This window comes from Heteronotia binoei, chromosome 12 (genome assembly GCF_032191835.1).
Source record: "Heteronotia binoei isolate CCM8104 ecotype False Entrance Well chromosome 12, APGP_CSIRO_Hbin_v1, whole genome shotgun sequence".
In the NCBI taxonomy this organism is placed as follows: Eukaryota; Metazoa; Chordata; class Lepidosauria; order Squamata; family Gekkonidae; genus Heteronotia; species Heteronotia binoei.
The window spans coordinates 13,918,726-13,937,380 of NC_083234.1; the positions used below are offsets into that span (position 1 = coordinate 13,918,726).

Here is an 18,655-nt window from a genome sequence, read left to right on the forward strand (position 1 = left end):
CACCTGCTGGAATGGCCTTGGATCAGCCATAGCTCTGGCAGAGGTTGTCCTTGAAAGGGCAGCTGCTGTGAGAGCCCTCTCCAGCCCCACCCACCTTACAGGGTGTCTGTTGTGGGGGGGGGGGGGTAAAGGAGATTGTGAGCCGCTCTGAGACTCTTCGGAGTGGAGGGCGGGATATAAATCCAATATCATCTTCTTCTTCTTCTTCTCACTTCCCTTTGAACAGCAACCTTTGGTATTAAGCAGAGGTGGCCAAACTGTGGCTCAGGAACCACATGTGGCTCTTTTACACATATCGTGTGGCTCTTGAAGCCCCACTGCCCTATTGGCTGGCTTGGAAAATGTATTTGTCTCTTTAAATCACTTCTCCAAGCCAGCCAGAGCTATGGAGAATGCATTTCAAGTTGCTTTCTTTCAACCTCTCTCTCCCCCATCTATTTTTTTTTTCATTCATTCCTTGCGGCTCTCTAACATCTGGCCATGTCTTGTGGCTCTCAGACATCTGACATTTATTCTATGTGGCTCTTACGTTAAGTAGGTTTGGCCACCCCTGGTATTGAGTTTCAGGTGGCTAGCTGTGTTAGTCTGTAGCAGCTGAACAAAATTCAGATCCACTAGCCATGTAAACTTTTCCCAGGGTATAAGCCTTCATAAGTTACAGCTCACTTCATCAAATACAAGTAAGGAATAAAGACCCAGGAGTCCTTATATCTATTATATATTCTACAAGCAGGGGGTATGACAGAGAAAAACCAATGGGAGTGAGGATGCCTAGAGAGAGTGGAAAAAGTAGTGAGGTTTCTTGGAGCTGGGTGATAGACACAGAATTGGAAAATGCAGAAAATTAGCATCTGTAAAGATATCAGTATTCTTTGTCCCTTGTGTTTAGGAATATCTGGACTTGGCTGCACCAAGAGCTAAGCTGGTGCATTAGCTAAAACAGGAGTCCAAACTGCAGTGGGGCATAGAGGGGACATTCAAAGAAGTGACTTGCCTCTGCCTCCCACTCCTGGTATTCCTATGACTGTCTCTCTTCCAGCTACTTAACAGGGTCGGCCCTGCTTAGCTTCCAAGATCTGTTAAAGTGTTGTTAGTGTCCAGATCACGTGATGTGATGGTATCGCTTTACTCTGCTCTGGTAAGACCTCACCTGGAGTATTGTGTTCAGTTTTGGGCACCATATTTTAAGAAGGATCTAGACAAGCTGGAATGGGTTCAGAGGAGGGCGACAAAGATGGTGAGGGGTCTGGAGACCAAGTTCTATAAAGAAAGGTTGAAGGAGCTGGAGAGGTGGCTGAGAGGTGATAGGATAACCATCTTCAAGTATTTGAAGGGCTGTCGCATAGAGGATGGTGCGGAATTGTTTTCTGAGGCCCCAGAAGGTAGGACCAGAACCAGTGGGTTGAAATTGAATCAGAAATGTTTCTGGCTCAACATTAGGAAGAACTTCCTGACTGTTAGAGCGATTCCTCAGTGGAAAAGGGTTTCTCGGGAGGTGCTGGGCTCTCCTTCCTTGGAGGTTTTTAAACAGAGGCTAGATGGCCATCTGACAGCAATGAGGATCCTGTAAATTTAGGGGGATGTATTTATGAGTTTCTTGCATTGTGCAGGGGGTTGGACTAGATGACCCTGGAGGTCCCTTCCAACTCTGATTCTATGATCTGACGAGATTGGGCTTGCCTGGGCTATCTAGATCAGGGCCTAAGCTTGTTGAACCTGTGGGCACTTTGGAATTTTGAGAAAGGGTAGAGGCTGTGCAAACAAAATGGCTGCCACAGGAAGTTGGTAAAACTGTGGGGTTGGTAAGATTAAGAATATGCAACTGGTCTAAGGTCCCCCATGGTTACATGGCAGAGCAGCAGTCCAAATCCTGATCTTCCAGACCTCCTTCTCTCGACATCAGGTTTTCAGATGTGTAAAGTGTTAGTGGGGAAAGTTGGTACATTTGGAAATGGACACAAGTGAGATTTAAAGCAAATGAGAGCCTGAAGAACAGGAGCAAAGAAATATTCCCAAAGCAGGCTTCAACAGCGTGTGACCCACCACCCCGGTGCTTTTCAGCTGCTCTTTATACAAAGTCCCAGGTGAGCAGCAAAATTGGAACATTTATCAAGATCCCTGCGGTCCATGGTACATAGCAGGTGAGCTGCATTTGGCTTTGTCCCCTCTGTTCGGGTTTTGCACAGTGAGTTATGAGCCTCTCAGAGAGATGCGTTTGGCTGCTGTTTCACCGACTTTTTCTTCCTCCCATCCTCCCCGGATTACCCCTACAGACAAAATGCTGTTCTGTCAGCGAAATTCCTGGCCCTCGATTCATTCCAGCTTAGATAATGACAGCACTAATGGCAATCGATCGCTCCTTCCCCACCCCCAGTCCCGGGGCCTTGGGATTCAGCCATTTGCTTCTAAAGCACAGAGGCTGCGGAACATCAATCAGTTTTTAGTTCTTTAATTAAATATTGATCCGGGGAGACTGCCCACGTCGCGTTCACCAGACCTCCTCAACTCACCGCCCTGGCCAGAATTCTAAAGAGAAGCGGAGTTCTTTCAAGGGGTGTGGATGCTTAGGCCTTGTGGTAGTTCGGGCCCTTCCCTCAGGTTCGGACACAGTCACAGCAGATCTGCGTACTGGAGAAATTATATAACACAAAATGGCAGGAACTGTACTGGGAGGATTGTGTGTTTCTGCCACCCCCCACACCGAAATCCCCCTGTTCGTGGAAAACTAGTGTCTCAGGGAAAAGATTTTTTTATTGCGGTCCCTGGTGTGCTTTCTGCAAGCAAGGAGCTTTTTTTTTTCAGTGTGAGTGACTAATCAAACTTGTCTTCTCTTGCCTGTACCAGGTGACTTAACTGCATTTATAGATCAGTCCTTTTACTTTGTATCGTCGTTCCTTTGAAAAATCAAGCGATGTGACTTGTGACTCATAAAAGCAACAAAATTGAGAAGCAACAGACGACATCAGAGTGTCTGCATACAGCAGGAAACTCCCCAGATAGGCAGGAAAATTATGGGTTTTGTCAGGGCTTTTTGTGTAGCAGGAACTCCTTTGCATATTAGGCCACATACCCTTGATGTAGCCAATCTTCCAGGAGCTTACAGGGCTCTCATTACAGGGCCTACTGTAAGCTCTTGGAGGATTGGCTACATCAGGGATGTGTGGCGTAATATGCAAAGGTGGTCCTGCTACAAAAAAAGCCATGAATTTTGTATATAACCAAAAGAATAAAGGGAAAAAAGAAAACAACCCGAGTGTGTTCCAAGAGGCACTGAAACCTGAGAGTCAAAGGGATGAGCTAGATTCAAGTCCGGTTGTGTCTTAGAGATCAGCAAGCTTTTTTGGTTTCAGAAGGTAACTGTTAGCCTTCAGTGAAACAGCTAGATTAAAATCCAGTAGCATTTTAGAGAACAAGATTTTCAGCGTATGAGTTCAAAGGAGGTTGAAATAGAGGCTTAGAATTTCATACACAAAGAAGAAGAGTGGATTTATACCCTACCCTTCGCTTGGAGTCTCAGAGCGGCTTACATTGGCCTTCCCTTCCTCTCCCCACAACAGACACCCTGTGAAGTAGGTGGGGCTGAGAGAACTGCTCTTGAGAGAACAGCTCTGTGAAAACTTGTGACTGACCCAAGGTCACACCAGCAGCTGTATGTGGCGGAGGAATGGGGAATCAGACCCGGCTCTCCTAGATTAGAGCCCACACTCTTTTCCACTGCTCCAGATTGCCAAGTGATTTAACATCAGAGTTGTTTGTGGAAAATGTTGTTTGGTGTGGTGGTTAAGCCAGTTTGGTGTAGTGATTAAGTGTGTGGGCTCTTATCTGGGAGAACTGGGTTTGATTCCCCACTCCTCCACTTGCAGCTGCTGGAATGGCCTTGGGTCAGCCATTGCTATTGCAGGAGTTGTCCTTGAAAGGGCAGCTGCTGTGAGAGCCCTTTCAGCCCCACCCACCTTACAGGGTGTCTGTTGTGGGGAGAGAAGATATAGGAGATTGTAAGCCACTCTGAGTCTCTGATTCAGAGAGAAGGGCAGGGTATAAATCTGCAGTCATCGTCGTCATGGCCTTTGGTTGACTTTGAGGACACTGCGTTTCTTTACAATTGTGGTTTGTATTTCCAATCTGCTCCCCAAATTAATAGGTTTGTGTGTATTTTCTTCCCTAGATGACACCTTGGTCTATAAAGTGCAGAACCTCCAGTGGACAGCTGACTTCTCAGGGGACATCACTCTAACCTGGACTCGGCCTAAAAAGATGCCGGTTGGCTCCTGTGTCTACAACATCCATTACAGGTAGTCTGGCCAGTTTTAGCTCTCCAGTCACCCTGATTTCTGCAGGGACCGATCTTGTATCTAAACTGCATGTGTGTGAACAGCCAGTTGAGTCGCAGACGTTGATATTGTTTACTATGTCCTGCTTCTTTTAACTGGAGGTGTGTGTGGGATTGAACCTGGGTTCTTCAGCATGCCGAGCAGAGGCTCTACCACTCAGCCATGGACCTTAAGTAAAGACTAAACCCCAATAAGGATATAACTTGAATGCTGATAGTGGAGAGAAGTAGCAAAAGGGAGTGGAGAAGCTAAGATAACAAGAGAACATGAAGCAGTTTTATGCTGAATTGAAGCAACCAATCTTTACCGTTTCTATATTCATTGTCATACGAAAAAGTTTTACAACACACTTTTTTTTTTTAGCACTTAGAATATACCTGTTGTTGTTGTTGTTAAACTGTCTTGGGTCCTCACGTCTCTTTGGTCGCGGTTAAAAGGTGCTTGCTAATAAGGACAACACCGGGTTGGGTGGGCGATCTGGGCTCTCCCCTGGCCACCAGCGAAGAATAATGAGTAGGGTTGCCAGATTCAGGTTGGAAAACTTCTAGAGATTTGAGGGTGGAGTCTGGGGAGAACAGGGACCCAGAGGAGTACAGTGCCATACACTCAATCAGTGAAAGGATCAGTTTTCTCCAGGGGAACTGATATCTGACTGGAGATGAGCTGCAATTCTGGAGGATCTCCAGGCCTCACCAGGCAGTCGATGCCAGCCGCTGAAACCCATTTCAGAATTTGAGCTACTCGGGTTGTCTATCCACATTTCAGAGCCTTGTCTTTTTTTTTTTTAAATTCCTAAACACAGAATGGTTGGGGAAAGCGTGTGGAAATCTTTGGAGACCCATAGCAACAAAACCAGCAGCGTCTTGAAAGTCCTGAAACCGGACTGCACGTATCAAGTCAAAGTTCAGGTCCAGTGTCTGACTAAGGGGTACAACACGAATGACATCATCACCCTGCGGACCCCAGAAGGATGTAAGTCACAGACCTTCCCTCCCCGCCCCCGCCACCACCCACACAGGCCATACAGTTGCATGGTACTATGAAACATCTAGTCTCATCAAATGACCAAATGGCTGTGGTGAAAACAGCCCCAGAAATTAGTTCTTAGCCAGTAAGGCTTGGTAGTGATCCACAAAGTTACTTGGAAAGGGATTGTGGTCTATACTACTGTGTACAGCTGGCTGAAACCAGGATCCCAGTATGGAATTTTGCATCATTTAAGAAGAAGATATTGGATTTATATCCCACCCTCCACTCCAAAGAATCTCAGAGCGGCTCACAATTTCTTTTACCTTCCTCCCCCACAACAGACACCCTGTGAGGTGGGTGGGGCTGGAGAGCAGCTGCCCTTTCAAGGACAACCTCTGCCAGAGCTGTGGCAGACCCAAGGCCATTCCAGGTGCAAGTGGAGGAGTGGGGAATCAAACCCGGTTCTCCCAGATAAGAGTCCACACTCTTAACCACTACACCAAACTGGCTTTTGTTTTTTTTTTGCTGCAGGAACTCCTTTGTATATTAGGACATACCTCCCTGATGTAGCCAATCCTCCAAGAGCTTACAGGGCTCTTAGTACTGGGCCTACTGTAAGCTCCAGGAGAATTGGCTGCATCAGGGGTGTGGGGTCTAATTTGATGTGTTGTGTTAAGACTTACGTTTTGCTTCAGTTCTGTTTGTAGACTTAGGGCTGGTTCTATAGGTTCTAATCCAATTGCATTGTTCATTTGTCCCATTCCGTTGATTGTATGGATTCTCTCTGCATAATCCGTCTTGAATCTAAGTGAAAAGGGCAAACTGTAAATAACATAAATGAAGAGAGATTTTAAAAAGTGTGGGATCTGATAGTGTACAGTGAGAAATCCAGGCCTTTTTTTGTAGCAGGAACTCCTTTGTAAATTAGGACATACCTCCCTGATGTAGCCAATCCTCCAAGAACTTACTGGGCTCTTAGTACAGGGCCTACTGTAAGCTCCAGGAGGATCGGCTACATCGGGGGTGGGGGTGGGTGGGGCCTAATATGCAAAGGAGTTCCTGTTACAAAAAAACCCCTGGAGAAATCCATTTACAGTTTGTAATTTCAAAGGCTGTCATAATGGAAGCATCTCAGAATTCGCACTCTCTGCTAATGAGCATCTTCTTCACTTGATAATCATGGCTGCGATAACTGCACACTATCTTTGGGTCTCTGTCATTTAAAAACCTCCGCTTGGAAATGGAGCGTGTTGGCTTGAGTGCAGGAGTGGTGTATCATGCCATAGCCTCAGATGGTCTTTGCCAGTCTGTGGCAATGTTTTGGGTACATCAAAAGCTGCTGGATTACAGATGCAACAAACGGAAACAGATGCAACAAATCGCTGCAAGGTTATCTGTGCCAGGAAATAAATCCATATGCAGATACATATATAGGGAAGCTGTTGAACTATGTGGTGGACATGTGGAAGAGCAAAAAAAGTTCTGGCAGATGATACAACAAGAAATATCTAAAATTCTGGGATATGACTTCAAGAAAGTAGCAGAGACCTTTCTGTTGGGATTACAAATGGAAAAATTTCCAAAAGAAGATAGAACTTTAATTTGGTACTTGCTCTCAGCTGCTAGGACATTGTATGTGCAGTTGTGGAAGCAAGAAAAAATACCAGAGAAATGGGATTGGATTGTGAAAGTTTTATCGTGGAGCGAGATGGATAAACTAACAAGAATCCTAAGAGATTATGATTTGGAAGTGTTTAAAAGGGAGTGGAAGAAATTTAGATGTTATGTAGAGAAAGAATGGAATGTAAAAAGACATTGGACAATTTTGTAATAATGATTAAGTGTTAGAAAAGGGTAGAATTTAGATTTTTATAGTTAAAGGTACCTTTATAAGTTAATTTTGAGTATATAACTTCGGTGGGAGTCTAGTAATGGAGGGAGGGGGGATTAGAAAATATCATATGGGTTAGAGATAGAGACGATATAAATGGATATTGTTACCATATGTTATCAATAAAATTGTTTAAAAGGGAAGCTGTTGAACTGAGCACCAGGTGAATCCAGCAAAGGAGAAAAGAATGTTCAGAACAGAGGTGGAATTCTAGCAGGAGCTCCTTTGCATATTAGGCCACACACCCCTAGTGTAGCCAATCCTCTAAGGCTCCAAAAAAGAGCCTTGTAAGCTCTTGGAGGATTGGCTACTTCAGCGGGGTGTGGCCTAATATGCAAAGGAACTCCTGCTAGAATTCCATCCCGGCTTAGAGAATCTTAGAAACCCAATGAAGGAAGTGAGTGTTAAAACATCCCAAGGCTGGGATGAATCGCTGATATTTGTGCTGTTTAATGGTCTTGTTGGATAACGTAGGGAGGGCAAGTCAAAGGCAGTGGATCTGTAGAAGCCACCATTATTTGAGAGCAGAAATAAGTCCAGCAGTGCAATTTAACACTCTGTTCAAATTCACGGTCTGAAGCTCCCCCCTCTCCCCCAAGTTACACCTTGTATTGGTTCGAGCGCTGGGCTAGGAGTCTGAAGATCTTGTAAGATCCGCCTACTTATAAAGCTGATTGAGTGACTTTGGGCTAACCGCTCCCTTTTCGTCCAGAAAAAAGGGGAGAGAGCCATGTATGCCTGAACTCCTTAGAGAAAAGGCAGGATAGCAACCTAAGTAACAGAGCCCCACACTGGCATAAAGAGGCACTGTGTTGTCAAGAATCTGCGTTTCCGCTGTAAGGTCCCTGTCCTTCCTAAAAGGAAATTTAGCTAAGCTCTTGTTGAGTCGTAAGAATGTAAGAGAAGACATGTTGGATCAGGCCAATTGTCCACTGAGTCCCACTCTCTGTGTTGCACAGCGGCCAAAACCTACGTGCCATCAGGAGGTCCTCCAGCAGGGCCGGAACTCCAGAACTTTAAGGCCCTTTACAGCCTGGGGCTTGCATATCTTTGGAACTGCCTTTCCCCATATGAGCCCCCCCGGGCACTGCGGTCAGCCACACAACATCTTCTTGTGATCCCCGGGCCTAAGGACACCCGTCTGGCTTTGATGAGGACCAGGGCCTTTTTGGTCTGGGCCCCTACCTGGTGGAATGAGCTCCCGCTGGAGATCCAGGCCCTGCGGGACTAATCCAAGTTCCGCGGGGCCTGTAAGATGGAGCTCTCCCACCAGGCTTTAACTTGATCTAGCGAGTGTCCTATGAGGCCATCGCTCCTCCAACATCCAGCACCCTACCGTCAAGGTGCACAAGCTGTGCTGAAAGCTCCCAGCCTACACGGTGTTTGTGTGATTTGTTGTTCTGACTACTGCTCTCGAATCTGATTGACATTTTTGTGGTGGTGATGTTGTGAAGCGATTTGTTTTAGTGTTGTTTTAATGTTGTAAGCCGCCCTGAGCCCGTTTGCAGGATAGGGCGGGGTATAAATTGAAACATTAAATTAAATTAAATTAAATTAGAAGCCCTCCCACTGTTGCTTCCCGCCAGGCACCAGGAATACAGAGCATCAATTCCCCAGACAGAGTGTTCTCTCTATACCTTGTGGCTCATAGCCAGTGATGGATCTCTGGTCTGTATGTTTCTCTAGTCGCCTCTTGAAGCTGTCAGAGAGCCAGTTTGGTGTAGTGGTTAAGTGTGCGGACTTTTATCTGGGAGAACCAGGTTTGATTCCCCGCTCCTTCACTTGCAGCTGCTGGAAGGGCCTTGGGTCAGCCATAGCTCTTGCAGGAGTTGTCCTTGAAAGGGCAGCTGCCGTGAGAACCCTCTCAGCCCCACCTACCTCACAGGGTGTCTGTTGTTGGGGAGGAAGATAAAGGAGATTGTAAGCCATTCTGAGATTTGGAGTGGAGGGCAGGATATAAATCCAATATCATCATCATCTTCAAGAGCCAATATCATCATCACCTTCTTCTTCTAGAGCCAGTTTGGTGTAGTGGTTAAGTGCACGGACTCTTACTTGGGAGAACCGGGTTTGATTCCCCACTCTTCCACTTACACCTGCTGGAATGACCTTGGGTCAGCCATAGCTCTTGCAAGAGTCATCCTTGAAAGGGCAGATGCTGTGAGAGCCCTCTCAGCCCCACTCAGCTTACAGTGTCTGTTGTGGGAAGAGAAGATATAGGAGATTGTAAGCCGCTCTGAGTCTCTGATTCAGAGAGGAGGGCGGGGTATAAATCTGCAGTCTTCTTCTATGCATATAACCACCACCACTTCCTGATAGGCAAGGGGTCTGAGAGTAATTTGCCACTAACCCTGCCTTTCTGTCTCCCAAACCCTTTCTCTTTCGGCCAGTGCCAGACCCTCCCCAGCATCTTCAGCTGTCGTCGAAGAGAGAAGCGGAAGATGTCGTGATTTGCCAGTGGGCACCGCCAGCAAACACCCACGGCCTGATCAGAGAATACGTTGTAGGTATCGCAAAGCTGCTTTCTGATGCCATCCCAGACGGGGGACCTCTGCAGACACAGAGGTTATAGCGTTGTCGCAAAGCACAGATCCGTGTCCTCGAGTCACATGATGGGTTCCTCTTTTGGTCGCAAAGGGTGGCGTGAGTCTTGGGGGAAGGTGCCATGCCTTTCCCAGCTGCCTTCAGCCACCAATTGGTGGGGATAAAGGTGGGTTGTAAACAGGGGTGGGATTCTAGCAGGAGCTCCTTTGCATATTAGGCCACACGCCCCTGAGGTAGCCAATCCTCCGCAATCTTCCAAAAAAAGAGCTTTGTAAGCTCTTGGACGATTGGCTACCTCAGGGGCGTGTGGCCTAATATGCAAAGGAGCTCCCGCTAGAATCCAACCCTTGCTTGTAAATATTTCGATAAATGAATAAGTTGGGCAGTCCAGTGCACTTTGGGGAAGTCAGCCCTCAGCAGTGTTCCCCCTAAGCTGAGTTGGCGTGAGCTAGCTCACAGGTTTTTAGCTTCCAGCTCATACATTTGTGCCTTAGCTCAGGAAGGATGACACTAATTTCTAATTACACTGATTTCTGCAGTAGCTCACAACTTGAATGCCAGTTGATCACAACTTGAACGTCAAGTAGCTCAGAAAATAGAATTTTTGCTCTGCAACTTAGAGGGAACATTGGCCCACAGTGGCTTTGTAGGGGAGCAGTGTGGACAGAAGTGTCTTACATGGAAAGAGCACGGCCTGATGCTTTAATGAAGAGAAAGACATCAGGGGGTGGGAAAAGGCAAAGGTCTTGTGGTTTTCCTGGGAAACGGATTGTAACTTCTTTAGTGGAAACCATGGATACATCCCCCGCCCCCTCCGATTTTCCCCAGGTGTTGCAACTTGCAGTGGGGACTGCGGGTAGCAAAACGACTTCTAAAATTGCCCTTGTGAAACTTAACAAAAGCAGTGAAAGATGGTGCCACCCATCCTGTGCAGAGGCAGGGGGAGCGGCAAATCACCTCCGAACGTCTCTTGCCTTGAAAACCCTGCAGGGTCACCCTGAGGGTGCTGCAGCTTGAGGGCGCTTTCCACAACCACCAGCTGCTTAAATGGCTTTAACTCTAGTAATGAGCTTGGGACGGCTTCTTTTCTGTCCCATTAGGTGGAGTACAGCAGAGCCGGTTCCAAGGAGTGGTCGTCCGTGAGAGCCCCCACCAACTATTCGGAAATCGAGAGGTTAGAGGTCAACATGTTGTACACTTTCAGAGTGAGTCGACTTTTGTTTAGGTTGCTTCGTTGTGAACGTTGCAGTCAGTTTGGTGTAGTGGTTAAGCCAATTTGGTGCAGTGTGCGTGGACTCTTATCCGGGAGAACTGGGTTTGATTCCCCACTCCTCCGCTTGTAGCTGCTGGAATGGCCTTGGCTCAGCTATCGCTCTCGCAAAGTTGTCCTTGAAAGGGCAGCTTCCATGAGAGCTCTTTCAGCTCCACCTACCTCACAGGGTGTGTGTTGTGGGGGAGGAAGGTAAAGGAGATGCCCAGCTTGGTGCCTGTTGCATAACCAACTGTGGATGCCCAGGTTTCCAACAGCCACTAGTGCCCCGTAGTAAGTAAACCCTAACCTAAAGATGGCAACCCTACTTGTAGTTCAGGCCCAACTCTCTTGCTCCATTAGGGCTGCTAAATCAAGGAGAGCCATTTTGGTGTAAGTGGTTAAGTGCACGGACTCTTATCTGGGAGAACCGGGTTTGATTTCCCGCTCCTCCACTTGCAGCTGCTGGAATGGCCTTGGGTCAGCCATCGCTCTTGCAGGAGTTGTCCTTGAAAGGGCAGCTTCTGGGAGAGCTCTCTCAGCCCCACCGACCTCACAGGGTGTCTGTTGTGGGGGGTGAAGATATAGGAGATTGTAAGCCGCTCTGAGTCTCTGATTCAGAGAGAAGGACGGGGTATAAATCTGCAGGTAAAAAATCCAACAACAACTGCTTGGGAAACTCCCCTGAACTTTTAAAGGCCATGGTGATACCACAAGCCATAGCAGCAGCTCCCTTGTCTAAGAACAGAAGAGAAGCCATGTTGGATCAGACTTCCGTATAAAATAGAGTTCTGTCCTCGATCAGGCTGTGTTCCCCTGTAAAGCGATGAAGCTTTAGAACATAAGAGAAGCCAAGTTGGATCAGGCCAATGGCCCATCCAGTCCAACACGCTGTGTCACACAGTGGCCAAAAAACCCAAGTGCCATCAAGAGGTCCACCAATGGGGCTAGAAGTCCTCCCACTGTGCTCCCCCAAGCACCAAGAATATAGAGCATCAGTGCCCCAGACAGAGATTTCCAACTATACACTGTGGCTATTAGCCACTGATGGACCTCTGCTCCATATGCTTATCCATTCCCCTCTTGAAGCCGTCACCACCTTCTGTGGCAGTGATTTCCACATGTTAATCAAACTTTGGGTGCAGAAGTGCTTCCTTTTATCTGTGCTAACCTGACTGCTCAGCAATTTCATTGAATGCCCAAGAGTTCTTGTATTGTGAGAAAGGGAGAAAAGTACTTCTTTCTCTACCTTCTCTATCCCATGCATAATCTTGTAAACTATAATGTCACCCTTTCAATGCCTTTTTCCCAGCCATCCCCTTTTAAACCTGCTTCGTTTTCATTTTTAAAAAGCCGTTTTGACACCGTTCTTCTCTTCTGATTTTTGAAAAGGTTGCTGCAGTAACTAGCCGGGGAGTGGGGAACTGGAGCGATTCCAAATCTATACAAACCGTAAGAGGCAAAGGTAAAACCAGGCATTAATTCCTTTTGTTGCCGTCGCTTAAATGCGAGAAGCCACCAACCCCAAAATCCATAAATCCGAGCGCTAATAACAGATCCACGTATCGCTCACCTTTGTTGTTTTTAATACTGATGAACTCTTTGACCGCTTTCGGGATGTCCGTCAAGTTCCCCGGGGAACGTTGCCCCAGTTACGAAACCATCCACGCTGCCAGAGCAACATTTGTGTGAAGATTTGTTGCATTTAGAACACTGCTATTCAGAAGCAATTTATGTCATTAAAAAGGTAAAACAATTAATGCTACAAAGATTTGAGTGGCAGGAGCCGGGTCTGAGCACAAAGGTGTCCTGCCCAGATTGCCTGAATTGAGAGAAAATAAAAGTCTTGGAAAGGTCTTGAAGCTGTAATTGTGAGAGGGGTGGACCGAGCCTGGGTTTTAACCCTCCTTCCTTGCTGTTGGCGGGGGGGGGGGGCACTTCTTTTACCGATGTAAAAAAATGGTTGCTGGAGGGGGAGGTCTGGGGTTGAGTTGCCAGAAGGGGGCGGAGTGGGGAAAATGAAATTCCCATTTTGAGTTGGTTCCTGGTTTGAAGGGTTCTTTGTTTTCATTAGATCTTGGAAGCTAAGCAGTGTTGGTCGTAGTTCATACTTGGATGGGAGAACACTTCACAACAGGCTGGGGTTGCTGTGCAGAGGAAGGCAGCGGTGAGCCGCCTCTGCTCATCTCTCGCCTTGGAAACCCCACGGTCTGGGAGTCAACGTGATTTGGTCGCCGCTTAGACTAATAGAACCATAGAGTTGGAAGGGACCTCTAGGGTCATCTAGTCCAACCCCGTGCACAATGCAGGAAACTCACAAATACCTCCCCACATCTCCAGGGGCCGTTGACAGCACCCAATTAAATTTAAGCTTGACCTCTGGTGACTAGCCCCTACTGGGGGGGCTGGAGGATATTCAGAGAAGTGACTGAATAGAGCCTGCCCCTGTCCTCCCGACTGGGTATTTCAAGGAAGTCTCCCATCCAAGTACTAACCACAGTCGACCCTTCTTAGCTTCTGAGATCTGATGAGATTGGGCTTGCCTGGGCTGTCCAAACCAGGGCAAACATTAGCAAAACTTGATTATGATTTCACATTATGAGAGTGAAGATGTTGGGCAGACTGCGTGAGGTCCCATGGTCTGTTCCCCGTCCTTTTGCCATGGTTCAGGAACGACTGATGTATTGTGTTAACCAGGCTCCTGTTCTTTAAAAGAAAAGGTGGGGAAAATTCCACTGGAGTGACACCGATGAGGCCTGTTTTTATGGCTTACAATCCACCAATCGTAGTCCGGTGTCCTTGGGCATATCTGTGCTGTGGTCAACAATGACATTTCCACAGAGTGAATTAGAAGTGAGAAACTTTGCCATGGAAGTCTTCAGTACAGTAGAAGAGAGCAAGAGTCCAGTAAAACCTTAAAGGCTAACATAATTTGTGCCAGGGTTTGAGCCAGGGGGTGGTCAAACGGCAGCTCCTCTTTCATTCCTATTGTGTGGCTCTCGAAGCTCCCAGCACCTTGTTGGCCAGCTTGGAAAAGGAATTTGTCTCTTTAAATCACTTCTCCAAGCTAGCTGGTGGCCTTGGAGAATTCATTTAAAGTTGCTTTCTTTCCACCTCTCTTTCCCTGCCATCTATTTGCCTTCCTTCCTTCCTTCCCTCCCTTCCTATCCTCTCTACCCCCTCCCCCACCTTCCTTCCTTCCCTCCCTCCCTCCCTTCCCAACTTCCCTCCCTCCCTTCCCTTCCCTCCCTCCCTCCCTTCCTTTCTTCCTTCCTCCCTTCCCCCCTTTCTCCCGCCCCTCCCCTCCCCTCCTTTCCTCATCTTGCGGCTTTCAAACATCTGACGTTTATTCTGTGTGGCTCTTACATTAAGCAAGTTTGGCCACCCCTGGTATGAGCTTTTGTGAGTTGCTGCTCACTTCTTCAGAAGTGAGCAGTGACTCAGGAAGGTTCCTCCTATGTCACAAATTTTGTTAGTCTTTCAGGTGATTCTGGTCTCTGTTTTTTTCCTACTGCTTCGGACAGACAGACAAACATGGCTACCCATTTGATCTCTCTTCAGCACAGTTGTTCCCCTCATTCGTGGGGCTGACGCCTTTTCTCCTTCTTTCTTCTCCATCTCAGTGATTCCACCGCCTACGGTCCATATTGAGAGTTACAGCGAAGATTCCATAATTTTCACCCTAAAAATGGAAGCGGATATTCAGGTAGCGTGAAATGTTTGCGAGTGTGTGTATGTTTTGGAAACCCAAATCAGACATATAGCTGGATTGGAGTCCATTAGCACCTTAGACACCAACAAGATTTTTGAGATGTGAACTTTTGGTCTTCTCTACAGGCCGACGCAGCTGCCCTCCAAAATTATCCAAATCAAGCACAGCTCCTGAAGAATGATATTGTATTGGTGAACTATTATATAAAACCTAAGCATTTGCAAAAGTTTTCTACCGGTGGGAAAACAAAACACGATGCAATCCCCAATTCAGAGGATTATCTTCTGAGACGTCTCCTTTTTTTTGAGTTTCCAACAAAATCTTACTTGCGGTTGCTTTGAGCAGAATCCTATGAACCATAAGCAAGAGAGCTGCTGAGGTCAGCAGGAAAGTCTGCGTATAAATATTTGAATGATTGAATTAATAAATGATTTTTAATAAATTAATTAATAATTTATATAATTCATTAATAATGTAATAAATTAAATAAATTAATAATTTTTATTTATTAATGGGATTTCTATCTCTCCCTTCCTGCCAAGGCAGGAACAAGGGAGCTTCCTAACTTAGAAAGGTTGGGTCTCCGGAATACTCATTAATTATTTGTCCTTATTCCCAATTATTACTATTTATGGAGTCCAGTTGGTCCAGTATCTTCTTTTTAAAAGGTTTTTTCTTTCAAAATCTTGCATTTATGCATATTCATAGAGGGAACATTAAGAGGGGGAGGGAGCCAGTCTTCCTTAGTTCCCCGCAGTTCCTATATCACAATCCCTTTGACCGTGGGCATAGGGATTTCAAGGGTCATCTTGGGTGACCCTGGCAAGACAGGGAAGTGGAGAAAATCATAGAATCGTAAAGTTGGAAGGGACCTCCAGGGTCTTCTAGTCCAACCCCCCTCCCCTCCCCCCTCACAATGCAAGAAATTCACAAATACTTCCCCTCCTAAATTCACAAGACCCGCATAGCTGTCAGATGGCCATCTAGCCTCTGTTTAAAAACCTCCAGGGAAGGAGAGCCCCTGGATCTTCATTCCTAAAACCCTTGCACGTGTGGTTTTTTGGGGTCCAGCCCTGCATTTTTTATTTCCAAAAGCCAGAGAGTTGGCAGCTCCTGGGCGAAAAAAAATATCTCTAATACCTTAAACAAGAGTGTAAATACTTGGTTCTGGAATCTAGTATATCTGATAAGAAGTTTCCCCAACTTCAAAGGCTGGCTTTCTGCCCTTTTTTATTAGTTTTAATTTACTCGGCTAGTTTGGTGTAGTGGTTAAATGCATGGACCCTTATCTGGGAGAACCGGGTTTGATTCCCCACTCCTCCACTTACAGCTGCTGGAATGGCCTTCGGTTAGCCATAGCTATCGTGGGAGTTGTCCTTGAAAGGGCAGCTGCTGTAAGAGCTCTCTCAGCCCCACCTAAAAGAGCTTGCGAATGTAATTTCTGAGCCTCTGGCTATTATTTTTGAGAATTCTTGGAGAACAGGAGAGGTGCCGGAAGATTGGAGGAGGGTGAATGTTGTCCCCATCTTCAAGAAGGGGAAAAAAGATGATCCGGGTAACTACCGACCCATCAGCTTGACGTCTATACCTAGAAAAGTTTTAGAACAAATCATCAAACAGTCTGTCCTGGAACATTTAGAAAGAATGGATGTGATTACATGGTTTTCTCAAGAATAAGTCATGTCAAACTAACCTGATCTCTTTTTTTGAGAAAGTGACTATCTTGCTGGCTTAGGGGAATGCTGTAGACATTGTTTGTCTTGATTTCAGTAAGGCTTTTGATAAAGTTCCACATACTATCCTTGTTAACAAGTTGGTAAAATGTGGTTTGGATGGTGTTACCATTTGGTGGATCTGTAACTGGTTGCCAGATTGCACCCAAAGGGTGCTTGTGAATGGTTCCTCATCCTCTTGGAGAGGAGTGACAAGTGGACTGCCTCAAGGATCTGTCCTGGGACCTATTTTGTTCAACATCTTTTATCAATGATTTGGATGAAGGAATAGAGGGAATGCTTAGTAAATTTGCAGATGATACTAAATTGGGAGGGGTTGCAAACACAGTAGAAGACAGAAACAGGATATAGGATGACCTTGACAGGCTGGAAAACTGGGCTAAAATCAATAAAATGAATTTTAACAGGGATAAATGTAAAGTTCTGCATTTCGTTAGGAAAAATCCAATGCATGGTTATAGGATGGGGAGACTTGTCTTAGCAGTAGTATGTGCGAAAAGGATCTAGGGGTCTTAGTATATCATATGCTGAACATGAGTCAACAGTGTGATGTGGTGGCTAAAAAGGCAAATGCAATTTTGGGCTGTATCAACAGAAGTATAGTGTCCAGATCACGTGATGTGATGATATCGCTTTACTCTGCTCTGGTAAGACCTCACCTAGAGAATCGTGTTCATTTTTGAGAAGGATATAGACAAGCTGGAACAGGACCAGAGGAGGGTGACGAAGATGGTGAGGGGTCTGGAGACCAAGTCCTGTGAGGAAAGGTTGAAGGAGCTGGGGATGTTTAGCCTGGAGAAGAGGCGGCTGAGAGGTGATATGATCACCATCTTCAAGTACTTGAAGGGCTGTCCTATAGAGGATGGGGTGGAATTGTTTTCTGTGGCCCTGGAAGGTAGGACCAGAACCAATGGGTTGAAATTAAATCAAAAGAGTTTCCGACTCAACATTAGGAAGAACTTCCTGACTGTTAGAGCGATTCCTCAGTGGAACAGGCTTCCTCGGGAGGTGGTGGGCTCTCCTTTCTTGGAGGTTTTTAAACAGAGGCTGGATGGCCATCTGACAGCAATGAAGATCCTGTGAATTTAGGGGGAGGTATTTATGAGTTTCCTGCATTGTGCAGGGGGTTGGACTAGATGACTCTAGAGGTCCCTTCCAACTCTATGATTCTACCTCACAGGGTGTCTGTTGTGGGGGTGGGAGGTAAAGGAGACAGTCTCTGAGATTCAGAGTATAGGGCAGGATATAAATCCAATATCATCATCTTCTTCAGCAGTGCTAATGTATGTTTCTGCAGCATGAGTGATGGCCTTCTGCTTTGAAACTGGCCCCCTTTTTTCGACAAATGGGATTGCCTTACGAGGAATAGCCTTCCAGCATTGAAGGAAAAGAATCAAGTTGCATTTGCAGGGCAGCTCTCCCCATTCCTGAAAACGTGCAGATATTTTTCTCTGTCTGCAGGGACCTTTAGGACCATCAGGTCCCAACACTAAAGCAAAAACAAACAAACAAACAGAAAAGCCCAAGAGTTGGACAGATTTTTCTCGTCCTTACAGGCTCCTTTGATTCAAGGCACTGCCAGGCTTGTCATTTTCAACTTTTTAATACTGCTAAAGTTGACTCCCTTTCTGTTTGGCACAAAGTATTTCTCCTCTGATCCTTTTCTGGCTCGATTCCTCTTCCCATGGATTCTCTTCCAGTTTCATTGTCATTCCTCTATTCTTAACGCTGATTCTTGTTTGGTTTTCTTGGCATCCTGTTGTGCTCGTTTTTCTCTTTGGTTACACACCTTTCTCTGGCTTACATTTCCTTACCGGTTTCCATTTAAGCTTTTGCTTTTATTGTTTTGGTTTTAAATCTCTCTATGTTTTGGCCCTGTCCCCTCTTCTTTCTCGCTTTTGGCCTCCTCGTTACTTAAGCTAGTAATACTGGAGAGCCAGTTTGGTGGAGTGGTTAAGTGCGCGGACTCTTATCTGGGAGAACCGGGTTTGATTCCCCACTCCTCCACTTGCACCTGCAGGAACGGCCTTGGGTCAGCCATAGCTCTCTCAGGAATTGTCCTTGAAAGGGCAGCTTCTGGGAGAGCTCCCTCAGCCCCACCCACCTCACAGGGTGAGCCACTGAGTCTCTGATTCAGAGAGAAGGGCGGGGTATAAATCCATTCTCCTCCTCCTCCTTCCCTCTCATCTAAACTTTGGGTTTTGTTTTACCGTCCTTTTTCTCTTG

The 18,655-nt window shown here is 46.3% G+C and overlaps 1 protein-coding gene across 1 annotated transcript in view; it reads left to right on the top strand.

The window, feature by feature from the left end:
- Window positions 1-18,655, top strand: part of SORL1 (sortilin related receptor 1) — a 194,927-nt gene that overhangs the window by 158,269 nt on the left and 18,003 nt on the right. Inside the window, 6 exon segments of the mRNA XM_060251466.1 lie at window positions 4,166-4,292; window positions 5,134-5,303; window positions 9,582-9,694; window positions 10,836-10,940; window positions 12,377-12,449; window positions 14,608-14,690. Coding sequence (XP_060107449.1) covers window positions 4,166-4,292; window positions 5,134-5,303; window positions 9,582-9,694; window positions 10,836-10,940; window positions 12,377-12,449; window positions 14,608-14,690 — 671 coding nt within the window.